The 13,154-nt window shown below is 37.2% G+C and overlaps 2 protein-coding genes across 3 annotated transcripts; one reads left to right on the top strand and one right to left on the bottom strand.

Moving 5' to 3' along the window:
• Nucleotides 1–3,548: 3,548 nt before the first annotated feature.
• Nucleotides 3,549–5,713, bottom strand: LOC110843636 (ribonuclease H2 subunit B). 2 transcript variants are annotated; one of them, XM_035847473.1, is made up of 7 exons: nt 5,487–5,713; nt 5,239–5,401; nt 5,063–5,159; nt 4,853–4,976; nt 4,605–4,662; nt 4,283–4,526; nt 3,549–4,203 (listed from the first exon to the last, which is right to left on the bottom strand). In XM_035847473.1, exons 1-7 carry the CDS (start codon nt 5,602–5,604, stop codon nt 4,117–4,119), a joined length of 891 nt encoding a protein of 296 aa, XP_035703366.1. In that variant the 5' UTR covers nt 5,605–5,713; the 3' UTR covers nt 3,549–4,116. The 2 variants fall into 2 exon arrangements, with proteins under 2 accessions (XP_035703366.1, XP_021945314.1); XM_022089622.2 differs by having other exon boundaries at nt 4,605–4,770; nt 5,487–5,712.
• A 72-nt stretch (nt 5,714–5,785) lies between these two features.
• Nucleotides 5,786–12,639, top strand: LOC110843621 (zinc finger protein 236). Its single transcript, XM_022089604.2, has 15 exons — nt 5,786–5,926; nt 6,037–6,497; nt 6,572–7,295; nt 7,389–7,468; nt 7,578–7,844; nt 7,920–7,999; nt 8,085–8,259; nt 8,339–8,707; nt 8,799–8,941; nt 9,058–9,432; nt 9,553–9,959; nt 10,080–10,417; nt 10,499–10,914; nt 11,000–11,050; nt 11,130–12,639. Exons 2-15 carry the CDS (start codon nt 6,051–6,053, stop codon nt 12,511–12,513), a joined length of 5,256 nt encoding a protein of 1,751 aa, XP_021945296.1. The 5' UTR covers nt 5,786–5,926; nt 6,037–6,050; the 3' UTR covers nt 12,514–12,639.
• The last annotated feature ends 515 nt before the right edge of the window (nt 12,640–13,154 follow it).

Raw genomic sequence — 13,154 nt, 5'->3', positions numbered from 1 at the left:
GAACAATTGCAAGGAATGTTAATAATGTTGCATATTATGCATGTATACAAATTAGCGTACCACGCAGCCACTCTCGACCCTCCTTTAATCAGTACTCTTTATAATTACTCGCATATAGCAAAAGTCTACTTTGGAGTCGATATGTCTTTGCATGGACACCCTCAACTTTGACTTTTCAAACGACCATAACGGAGTGGATCGTGAAATCGAATCACACTTCACACATTTCTATCTTACCCATTCAACATTTAAAGCAATGCTAAAAGTGAGTAGACGAAGTGGACAGAGTTGATTTTCGAGTGATGTAAAGGAACGACGACGCCGGGGAGAAAGTAGTGAGTGACCTGTGCCTGCTACATTATTTAGAACCATTCACGGACATGTTTCCTATTCCCTTCGATTTACGCTGTTCCCTTGTCGAATTGGTAATTACATATTCCGTACATGAGCTCCTTGTTTGCTGTCGAATGTTTGATTGTCGCAGATACATCAGAATTTTCACCTTGTTTTTCTTCACTCTCTCAACCAAGAGCTGAATCCGGATACAGTTCCAGTTACAGGAGTGGTTGCTGTATGTTTTTGTCGTACGGCTCGATATGCTCACTGGCTGAATGTCGATGTCGACGTGGGGTTGATTAACAACCGTCTCACTCGACGCTCTTGAGCAGAACTACACTTGAGGTTAAAGTGCAAGTTTGTCGACCCGAAATGAGAATTGTGACGAACAACGTCACGTTTTGCAAATGAGTTTTCTATTGTAATTGAAAAGTTGGGATTCCCATGACTTTGAAAATGGCTTATACGGTGGCTGAGTTATTATGCATACGAAGAGAGAGCTTATTGGCTAATGTTCACCAACTCTAATGATGAAATTCAATTCAATTCAACTAAAAAGGCTTACATATATTGTAGAGATTGTAGAAATCCACTCAACTTTAGATCTTGATTCATGCAGACATTTATGTATGTGAATTAGTTCTGACCAGGCTTACAAAGCACAATTGGATACACTCGCAACCTTAACATGAAAGTCAACCAATAATGACCATCCAATGAAAATAATCTCGTGTTCTGTATCCCCCTTTGTTTGTTAAATTTATGATGACACTAGATTTTTACCATAAAGTAAACTTGTGGGGTCGTGAGTTGGATTTACTATTTGGACGGTTGTCATTGGTCTAGAGTAAAACCAAAACTGAAATAATTTTCGATCCACCTCGGCTTATTTATAATGCATGCAAATATGTATATGCAAACTAAAAACACACTGAATGTTTTTAAACGAAGGGGAAGTATGCAAGCAGAACTCAAACCTACATACGGTCGCAAGAAATTAATGCTGATTAAGGGCTAAATTATGCAGTATTATCTGTAAACTAAATCGAACTAGGCAAAGGTTGTCAATGTTTATTTTTCAAGTCTAAAAAATATTGAGCAGTAGAAAGCCATCAAAGAATGGGCCCACCAAACCAATAAGGTTGATTTCTTCCATTAAAATCAATGAAGTCAATCAATGAAGTCCGGGTGAAAGAGTGTTTCCTATATGACGATAGAAATAGCATAAAAATTTCATTCTTACAAAAAGGGCAACCAATAAAATATTATTATTACAATTTTGATGCATTTGATGGTTTTATGTGCAAATGAAAGACTGGCTGAACTAACTGAACTATATTAAACTGCACTAAAGAAGAAATTTAATAGCAGTGACCTCGAATCGTTCTCTCTCTGTATGAACGCATTAAAGTGGTCTATAATTATTCCGTGTAGTAGCTGGCATGGGCTTTCCGATAAAATTTTATTACTCCCACAAATTGGATTGCTTTTCAAATAAAAAGGGAGAAATGTGTGCTACCAAAAGAGACATTAAATTACGCTCTGTGTTTATTTCGCAAAGTGCATTTATGTATAAACGATTGGGAGGTACTGGACTTTGGAGGTTGCGAGGTTGACAGTACCAGATTTTCATGTTGTAGTTGATATTTTGTAGTACTAGCTGACTATGAGCCTACTAAAATCTCAAGGTGGTTTTACTCCATGGCCACGTTTACGCCCACCACACCCACTCAAAAGGGCCAAAAACGCTAAAAAATTCCTGTTCTCACCTGTTCAAACCTTCATCAAAAACCCAATTTAGTGGTTATAAGGCCTTTGAAGGGGTGTGGCGCGCGCAAACGGGCCATGGAGTAAAACCTTTCTTCACTTTTCTACACTCACTCATCTCGGACTACAAAATATCCAAAGGGTATCAAAATCTGAGATTGCATGGTGAACCTCTCCTCCTCATTTTCAGTCGATTAGTACGAAAGCTATTGTCTAATTTAGTATATATGTAAGCAAGTTAAAATGTTTGGATTAGAATAAAATCCTGGCTAAACTGAATAAATCCACAACTGCACAGGAAGTATGGTCGCATTCATGTACATATTTAAAGGCGTCTGGCACACATCCCAAAAAAAGTTGTGTACAAAAAGAAAATACGAATGCGTGGACAAAATGAATTTGTAAACCAATTCCATGCCACGTGTATATATGTGCAAAATAAATATTTTAACCACAACAAAACTTAGGGTGCCATTTTCAGTCATTCCCTTGACCGACTTTTTGCAGATGTCAAGCAAAATTACTAGACATTTTCCTGTCACAAGTCCACATGTGACATGACATTGCTTTTCTCCTGACAAAACTTCAATAATGCCAGAAATACTTGTTGACAAACATAGAACATTTGCATGTATCATTGAATTGCTAAAGAAAGTTTTGCAAACTATGTAAAAACTATTGCACGCAACGGTATTTGGGTATTTGTAGTTATGCGTTTATTCATGTGTGTGTAGGTATATATGCGTCATATATATATAAAGGCCATGCATACCTATTGAGAAAAGTACATGCTTTTCTTTACCAAACACAGAAATTTTAGCAAGAGCTACTTTTAAACAAGCGATCATTAGGTGGAGACGATGACGATAAAAAAGACTCTGTGGGAAATGTGAGATAAGTTTTACTTTCGCCAACGACTTGATCATACGGCAACAATTAGATGCATGGCTTTTGTGTCCAGCTCTTCATATAAATTGTCTTGTCATAATCAATTTGTATTCAGTCAATAGTTATTCATTATGGGAAACTAGATAAATCTGTTTGCAGAATAGAATAATGAGTCCCTCTATTTTCTTGTCGTTTCCCTCGAAAGGAGAGTTTTATTGCATTGTTTCATCTTTGAAAGAGACAAAAGGAAATATGTAGGTTGATCAATATGTATGTCCAGGTAAGAAAATTTCATGGCCATTCATCATGACTTGAGGCGTCCATGACCTGACGACAGAATTTTGCTATTGTGTGATGTTACAAACTCTTTTACAGTTATCTACCACGATTAATGCCACATGTTATATACAAATACCTAGTACGTATTATGTATGTAAGTAGGGACAACAAAACAAAGAGTATCATTTTATGACATTGATTTACTTGCTGTCATCTTTTCATTCAAGTGGCCGTGAGCACAAGTAAAAGGCTCCATGTTTGTCGATAATCCACAAAAGTGCATTTTCTCATGCTTCATGTGGATAAAATACATGAATATTTATTTATTACTTCAAGGTTTGTGCAAACTTTCAGTCTGATTTTCGTTAATATAAGGATGAGTTTAATGAAATAGTACATATATATCTGTGATAACTAATTTGCATAAAGGGGAGAATTCAGTCAAAAGCGGAATAAATTCATGGGGATTATTCACACAAAACACGATGGGCAAATCACGGCAGTTTATCAAAGTGTCAAGCTCCAATTTTATTATGACTTCCTCCATGGCCTAGATTTCATCAGTCTGGTCATCCGCTCCGTTTGTGGAACAAGGACGGACATGAATGGGATGGGATACGCAGCATGGATACTAATAAAAACGCGTTATGGGGTATGGGCATCACTTTTAAAGAGATAAACATAACAACGATAAGTGTTTCAGGACACACTTTAGTAAAGAAACATAAACGTGTCTTAAATTACATATTACAAAGTAGTTTTGAAAAGTTTCAAACCCACCCAACAAAGGAATCATACTTGCATATATCATCTAAAAACCATATAACTAATCATACATAATCATAACTACTTGGGTTTAGCAGCGAAGAATTTAAATAATGAATGTGTCCCTTTAGCAGCCTTTTGCAGTTCCTTGTCCTTGGCTTTCAGTTTCTGCAAAAGATATATATGTAATTATAGGCACTGTGCAACAGCAATAAATAAATGGTTCCATAATCAAAGTAATGCTGACCGGATTGTTGATGTTTGATGGTGACGAGGTGCCATAATCTTCGGTAGGTTGAACACATTCTCCATTTACATCAGCCACTTTTAACTTTTTGTTGTTTGAACGATCCGTTTCCAACTCACTTTTTCGTTTAGTGACCACCTTTTCTTGAACAAATGGCAATCCAAGACTTTCAAATAGTTTCTTCTTCAAATTATCTGGCAAGTATTCTCCAATAATCTCCGATGCGTATCTAGTGTATTCCTCCCTATAAAAGAAAAAAAGGTAAAATCTTGTACTGGATTTGAATTTTTCAAATAAAACATGTTTGACGTTTGATGCTCACTCTTTTGTCTCAGTGGTGACACTTTTTGTGAAATTTGAAGAAACAGATGCCTCAGACCCTGTAATGTCCTCAGACTTTAAAAATTCTGACGTATTATGTACCTTAGACTTTAACCACTTCAACGCCTTATCTTCAATAAATTTATACGCAATTATATCGTCACAAACTAAAAAAACAAAACATTTTGAGTCCATAATTAATGTAACACTTGATAATTTACTATTATTATTATTAGACGTTAAAATTACCAATTTTATTAGAAATATTTTCGAGCTGATTTGAAGTAGATAAACGTGAAAATACGGCATCAATAACTTTCGGTTCTTTAATGATTTCAAGCAAATGGTCCTTAATTTGCATAGCCCGAGTTGTCTGCAATGTGCAAATTAATAATGATTTTTAATGATTTTATTTCAACTCATTTACTTGACATACATATGCACGTTAATGTATTATACCTTCAACAATGCAGGCAGTACCATGAATAACGGATCCATCGGAGTGCAAACATAAATATTCCCATCGGAAATAACTTGGTCGTCAATAAACCAACTCCTGCATACATGAATTTTGATTTTGAATTTTATCAGCTAAAATTGAAGGACCAAATCTTTTACATCGTTTAACTACCCACCTAGTATCTTGTTCCATCGTCATTACTTCAAAAATAAATGGAGCCGAATTTAACTCTTCCGAAGACGGGGTTCTTGTATCAACAAAATATGTACACATTTTTTCACTTTTGGGATGACTTAAAGTCACCTGCGAAATGTTTTCCCAGCCAATGTCTAAAACACCTGCGTTTCAAATAGTCTAATTAAAGTTATAACTATTTAGTATGAAATTGTTCAGTCATCTGGAATCCAGATTCTGGATGGGTACCTTTATGAGTCAATATAATCTTTCGAATAGCTTTGCTCGAGACGGGAAAATCTCCTTCCTCCTTCTCTCCATTATTGTCATGCATCATGTCGCTGTCATCTTCTGTAATTTCCTTCATGGTCTTGCGCTATTTTATTTAATACGATTGAATTAAAACTTGCAATAATTATCTGAGTCTGGAGAGATGTCGGCTCCTTTCTTCCCTCCTTCTGTTTGTGTTGTCTGGCGCTCAGCCATTCGGGGAACATTGCACGCGTACGCTGTGGTTAATGCCAAATGCAACTCGGCTGATTGTAGAGTCTACAATGTAGACTAATTATCTGAATGAATAAGACATGTGTTTTATGGGTTACTTACACCGTGTTTATTACATTATAATATCAACATAAAATCACAGCTGAGCTTTATGTAAAACACACTACACTTTTGAACTTCACAAGGTAAAAAAATAATACATTCCGAATTTCAGAATCTGAATCAGAATTAAAAAATAATAACTGGAAATTATTGGAAACTAAAAATAATTACAGAAATACTGTTTTAAATATAGAATTATTTAGCCTAATGGAACAACATTTTGTGAGCACGGACCACTCTGGCCGTCATTCCAGCGACTACGAGATCGTGGCAATGAAAAATGACCCCCAGAATAAACAACACCATAATGTGACAACTTCAACCATACAATTAGCAGGCGGGGGTAACTCGTCGTCATCGTCATCAAATGTGACGTTTGAAATACAGCAAGTCCCAACAGGAACTTTTTTGAACGAGTCGTCAGTAGGTGCAGTGATCGACTCTGGAATTGCTCCGTCCTTTTTCGATAACCTTGAGCAAAGTGGTCAAGTCATATTCAAAGGGATCCTGGACCACAATGGAGCACTTGTTCTGGACCCTGCTCAGTTTGCTGCTCTTCTTGGTGGTGTTCAGATAGAACAGCAGCAGGCTGTTGTGGGAGCACCGTCACGACACCGAGGTCTTTTGCCAGTAGCAGGACAAGTCCAGTCCGCCGTAAGTTAAAAAAATGATGTACGACGGATACACTCATATTTATTTAACCAATTAATATGGTCAATCTATTCTAGGTACCTTTGATGCCTCTAAGTGAGAATAATAAGATGTACAAAGTATCATCGTCAAATCTGAGTGAAACATCTGGTTCTACAGAGCCACCGCCACTAATTATACAAACCTTATCGTCCGTAAACTTAACGAATCCGAACAATTCCATTAAAACCTTGTCGTCATTATCGTCATCATCATTAAGGGGAAGTATTACAACGACGACTGCGTCCATCTCCAAGTTGATTTCAACAACAGAGATTAATTCAAATTATAACGACATTTCTGGAAATATAGCAACACAACAGGGAAGTAGCGGTATTAATAATGACAGCAACAAACCTCCTAGCAATGGGACGGAAATTGAAAATCAGCAGCCAGAATGTTTCACAGAATTGTCGACGGCAGAACCAATAAATAGAGGACCCTATAAGTGTCAGGAATGTGATAAGGTGTTAATTTCATGGTCTCATTTCAAACGTCACAAGTCAGAACATTTAGACGCCAAAGCATTTCAGTGCTTACTGTGTTCAATGTCATTTAACTTTGAAATTAATTTGAAACTTCACGAAAGTATACACGAAGCAGAGATCTCGGGATGTCTGGAGTGTCAAATATGTCCTGCAAAATTTTCAAGGTTGGCAAGTTTAAGAAGCCATGTTCGAGTTCATGAAAAAGAAGAAAATCAAGTGTGTCCGGAATGCGGGGATGAATTTGCTACAAAAGCACGACTAGATACTCATCTAGGTAAAATAATAATAAAGTTAAATACTAATATTTATAACTATTTTCACTAATTATTTGGAATTAATTTACTGTCTCTCTGTGGATGTTTTTTAGAGGAGCACAAGACCACCATCTCTTTGATTTATAGGTGTAAACTATGTGGAACTTCTTTTGCTTCTGCTTCACTTTTAAGAGTAAGTTTATATTGGGCATATCCAAAACAGGGACGATATAGAGTAAGCTTGTGGTTGTACATAAGTATATAATCCAATTAAAAATTTATTAAAATTTAAATATGTTTAGTGTCATTCCAAAGAACATTCTGCCGTCCGGAACCAATTGAAACTTCTAAACCCTAGGAGAAAACGACCCGTTGTTCAACCGCAGGTCAAGACTGGCTTGACAGAGACTACAGATAACCAGGAGAGTCACGAACCTAGTGCTGCTAGTAGATCATCAAGAATCAAGGACAAGAAAAAGTTGCATTGTTCTATATGTTCCAAGCGGTTTGAAAAACCTAGTCAACTTACCAGGCACATGAGGATTCACACTGGAGAAAAGCCTTATTCGGTATTAATAAATGATAAGTACTTACTAACAATGTTATTTAATTATAATTATTATGACCATTGTTCGTTGTGACAGTGCAACCAATGTGGCCGGAGTTTCAACCAAAAGAACACACTAGACAGTCACATATTATCAATGCATGAAAAGCTGAAACCGTAAGTACAGTATAGCCGTAATTATTATTTGTTTGCTGGATTTTTTTAGCATTACATAGGCCTAAATATTTTTTTTTGTTTGCAGCCATACTTGTCATCTTTGTAATTGTCAATTTAGTCAACGTGGTAATCTCCGTGCCCATGTTTTAAAAGTCCATATTCACCCAGGAAATGGAGAAAAATGCTTCGAATGTGAAGACTGTTCTTGCGTATTCAAGAAATTGGCGAGTTTGAACACCCACATTGCCAAAGTTCATTCAGTAAGGGCGCATAGACTGAGCATACTAAAATAATTTAATGCATGATGTATTATTTGTAAATTGTATAATTGTATAACAGAAGACAAAACAGCCCAGTGGTGAACTCATTGATGACAATACAGATTCGCCTAGAGTTATGTTTATTGGGATGCCGCCAATCCTCCCTTCATTGATCTCGGCATCATCGTCTGGGTCGCTGGAAGCTAAAGAACAACAATTAGTTTTTAATCCAGTGACAAACATTTCTTATGATACTCTGCCTACCATTTCCGAGGTCAGTGTGATACATGAGGCTGCTGGAATTCCACGAACAGCGTATAACGTTAAAGTTAAGCGAGTGGGTCAAGACAAGTTTCATCTTTGTCCATATGATTGCAACAAGTCATTCAAGAAACCGTCGGATTTAATACGTCACATTCGAATTCATACCCAAGAGCGACCATATGTCGTAAGTGTCAATGAGTTTTAATACGTGTGTACATATATATTTTAATAATTTGTCTTGAGATTAGTAACTGATTTTCTGTGATATGTGATAGTGCACAATTTGTAGGAAATCATTTTCAGTGAAATCGACATTATCCATCCACATGAAGACACATGCCGACCAAAAAGACTGGGAATGTCGAGATTGTCATAAAAAATTTACTGTCTTAACTTCTCTTCGAGCACATGAGCGAGTGTGAGTTGATTAATTGTTTTTTTTGCATTTCAAATCACGATGACCATAACACGATGAAGCATTTATGTATTTCCCTTTGAGTAAAATTTTATTTTGAATTTTTATCATATTTTCAGACACACGGGTGCCAAACCTTTTTCCTGCATTTCTTGTCACAAATGGTTTAGAACATCATCTCAACGTAGGGTTCACATGAGAGTGCATTCCCGGAATTCTCAAGGATTAACTGGGAAAAGACGTCTTTTGCGTATCGGTGACACTGGACCTAAAATTGACCTTTCGGACCCGTTAAAAATTACCTCCGCTGGGTTAATACCTGTCCCTAGTCGATCTATCCAGTCAGTTGTTACACAAGAGGCTGGTCAGGACCCCAAATGTCGTCCTTATCGTTGTTCCATGTGTCCTTCTGGATTTAAAAAATCCTCCCATTTGAAACAGCATCAGCGGTCACACACTGGCGAAAGACCGTATCAATGTTTCCAATGTTTTAGGTTTGTTTGCCATCATTTATGTTATCTTAGTATAATATATATTTTATTGTTGATTGGTCGTTATTTGTATTCCTATTTAGTTGTACGAAATAATGTTTTCAACTTCTTGTGCAATTGCAGAAGCTTCATATCTAGTGGTGTATTGAAGAATCATATCAAAACCCATGAAGGAGTGCGTGCATACAAATGTAAAGAATGTCAATTGTCCTTTACTACAAATGGGAGTTTAACTCGACACATGGCGACTCACAGAGAAGAGAGGTCATTCATTTGCCCATACTGCCACAAGGGTTTCAAAACTAGTGTAGCTTGTAGAAAACACATTAAGACGCATCGAAGTGAATTCGTTGCTCTCCATACCAAAAGGGATCCTGACAAGAATCAAGTCAACAACACAAACGATAACAACAACGGTGCTGAACAGATTAGCGTAAATCAAGCTCACCAGCAAAAAGAAGATGATGATTTAGCAAGTAACGAGGAAGAAAACATTTCCGAGGGAAATGGTCACACTTTTTCCAGAACAGGTGAATGTATGAATTATCTCAAAAGCGACAATTGAATAAATTAAATAATCATTTTATGTATATTATGCAGTTATTACACATATTATTTATAATATTTATCATTTTTTCTATCTTATTCAGGGGCGTCTAACATCCCAAACCGAAATGTCGAACCAGATGGTCGTACCAAACTGTTTGAACCAGTTCTGCCTCCAAATAAAAGTTCCTTGCCCTCAACAACCTATGAATGCATCACGGGAGATTTGTCAGACAACCTTTTGCATCAAGAAAAGAAAATCTACAGTATGTCATCTAATGTGGTTCATATGAACAACAGCAGTGTGCATTTTGGAGATGATCGCAACAGCAGAACTTCTCAACCTCTTATTCATTATTCCGTTTCATCCATTGACGACGCTGTGACTCATATATCACTCGCAGATGCCCAATCGTTCGAAAATTCTATCTTTACGCTGCAGGTGATACCACTTATTTTTTTACTTTTGAATTATTCGTAAGTACAATAGCTAATACAATTACTTTTATTCATCCTTTCTTAGCATGGATCCACCCACATTGATTTACCAGTAGTGTCGTTGTCTTCCCTAATTACTACATCATCATCAGCCGTACATACAGATACGCGTCCTACGGTTTTCACTCAACCTGCTACATTTGTCAGAGTAGAAGACGCTAATCATAATCCTGGCGACAAAAATAATGATGACGAATCAGATATTCCTCTTCATGTGGAAACTGTTCAAACTGTTATTACTTCAGAGGACTGTGATGATGAAATCAGCAAAATTCGAGACAGTTCTCGTCCAATATCACAACAAATATACAATGAGATGCAAACCGCAGCCTCAACAGAAGTGCAAGTGAATATGACAGAGCTGCTACTGAATAATTTTGGCGAGTTAGAAAAGGGAAAAATGAATATCTGCACGCATTGTGGAAGAGGATTTAAAAAACGGTAATAAACATTGTTTGTCGGATGCTTTAACTTAGCTTTGCATTGGGTTTTACAACACTGAGAATTTTCGTATGTTTATCTGCAGGTCTGATTTAGTTCGCCATACAAGAATTCACACTGGGGAGAAGCCGTTTAGGTAAAATGAAAATCTCAGTTATTCGATCATACTTATTGTTTTTTTTCTATCTGAATTTTTCCAATTCTATGTTTAATAGATGTACTGCGTGTGGAAAAGCATTTCGTGTCAAGTCAACGAGAGAAGCTCATATGAGGACACATGAAGGGGGAAAGACAGTCGCCTGCCATGTCTGTAACAATCTGTTTTCAACGAAAAGTAGTTTGCGTGTGCATCTTCGGCTACACACCGGATCGAGACCATATAAATGTATGCACTGCGAACGCACATTTCGCACTTCAGGACATCGCAAAGCCCACATTTCGTCACACTTCAAGACGTCCAAAGAGTTTAATAAAAATATTGGAGCTCGCAAACTTCCTACTTCCATACTTCCACCGGTACAAACTATCAAGGAGAAACTCGAAATTTCTGGGTCTGTTGATAACCCACAATCTCAACAACACCAAGTCAACCATGAAGATCACCACACAATATACACAGTAAATACACTAGAACAACAACAAAGCGTCGTTCATCAAGGTTCATCATCATCTACTATGCAAGACCCTGTTCAAATAATAGGAAGTCTTCAAGTCTCAATGGATGGCTCACAAGTTCAAAATATTCATTTGGGAGGCCTAGATCTTAGTACGCTTCAAATCAGCGAAGAATTACTTCAAAGTCTTGGAAGTGTAATATTTGTAGCTCCACACACCAACCAGATTATCACCGCTGCGGATCTGAGTAACGTTAACCTTATCGGACCTGGAGTTACAATTCACACCGACTCAGATATTGTTGAAAATCAGCAAGGCATGCAGCAGAACATGGATATTGAAGTGAAGCAATCCTCATCAACTGTTGTCACACAAAATCATCAAGTACAACAAACTTCGCTTACCTCAATTGTGTCAATGTCTGATTTGGAAACACTTATTCCTGCAAACAACAATTTGATCGGACTCGCTCACTTTAGCTCAAACAATGTTGTTGTCAATAATTCCCCAATGCTATCGTCCACCTCAACAGCAATTTCATCATCGTCATCATCGTCATTACCTAATAGCAACATCAAAGATGGCTCAATGATAACAACAACTAAAGAAATAAGTAATGGGAGTAATGATAATGGAGGCGATGCCAAAGATAACAACGTTGTGATGGTCTCTCAACCTCAGCCTACGAACAACAAACAATGTCCAATATGCGACAAGATATTCGCAAAGCCTTCTCTTCGCAATCGTCACATGACGGTCCATACAGGGATCAAGCCCTTCAAGTGTGACATTTGCAGTTGTACCTTTAATCAGAAAAACTCCCTCGATGTTCACAAGTATACGCACTGCACGGAGAGACCCTTCGTCTGTACAAGTTGTCCCTTTAAAACTGTAGCCAAAGGGTCTTTAAAGACACATATTCAACGAGCCCATCCAAATGCAAACATGGAGGAAATGTTGAATGCCTCAGAGGTCAAGTTTTAGTTTAAATTTAAGCAGACTTCACAATTGTTTTATAAATTTTGACAGTAACTTGAATATAGAGAAGAGTTGTATATTTTTATGAAATAAAGACCATATTCGTTTTTTATCAACTTTGATTAACCAAAATTTTAAATCCGTCTTGTTTTTTGATCCACTAAAAAATCTATTAAATTCATGACATGAAAATGTAAAGTTGAGCTGGCTGCATCATGAAAGTTGGTGTGACCGACTAGTGAATGGTTCATAGGTTGAGATGCAAAAATTTGGTATTTTAAATGAATGATTTCATCATGTAATAGAGAAATACAATAAATTATTTCTTATGCAAAACTTGAGGCAAAAATAAAAAAGTTGCATGAAAGAAAGATGCAAAAAATTTGGTTTGTGGTCTGACTATATTGTCGAGGCTGAATGATGGAGGCACTCTCAGGAGTCATCCCGCTGCTACTGAAAGCGTTGCCTTTGAGCTGCTGGTTTTCACCCCTGGCCCGATTCGGCAATCCTCAACCAACCTGGATACACAAGACTCCTCTCGTGCAACCATATTGACTCGCAGCTCAGCTAGGGCCCCCAATCAACGTAACCAACCACCACCCAGTTGTTCCCCGACTCAAGCCATCCACACACACCGGCCTCGAAGT

Source organism: Folsomia candida, unplaced genomic scaffold (genome assembly GCF_002217175.1).
Source record: "Folsomia candida strain VU population unplaced genomic scaffold, ASM221717v1 Fcan01_Sc002, whole genome shotgun sequence".
Taxonomy (NCBI): Eukaryota; Metazoa; Arthropoda; class Collembola; order Entomobryomorpha; family Isotomidae; genus Folsomia; species Folsomia candida.
The sequence above is the reverse complement of the archived record's forward strand: the minus strand, read 5'-3'. Positions and strand labels throughout refer to the sequence as shown.

Excerpts from the sequence above, each read along its gene's own strand:
- LOC110843636 (XM_022089622.2), bottom strand. The coding sequence starts at position 5,604 with ATGAAGGAAATTACAGAAGATGACAGCGACATGATGCATGACAATAAT. Across the intron at positions 5,402-5,486 it reads GATTATATTGACTCATAAAG|GTGTTTTAGACATTGGCTGG; the intron begins GTACCCATCCAG and ends TTTGAAACGCAG. Across the intron at positions 4,204-4,282 it reads CATCAAACATCAACAATCCG|AAACTGAAAGCCAAGGACAA; the intron begins GTCAGCATTACT and ends TATCTTTTGCAG.
- LOC110843621 (XM_022089604.2), top strand. The coding sequence starts at position 6,051 with ATGGAACAACATTTTGTGAGCACGGACCACTCTGGCCGTCATTCCAGC. Across the intron at positions 7,845-7,919 it reads CTGGAGAAAAGCCTTATTCG|TGCAACCAATGTGGCCGGAG; the intron begins GTATTAATAAAT and ends TCGTTGTGACAG. Across the intron at positions 11,051-11,129 it reads ACTGGGGAGAAGCCGTTTAG|ATGTACTGCGTGTGGAAAAG; the intron begins GTAAAATGAAAA and ends TATGTTTAATAG.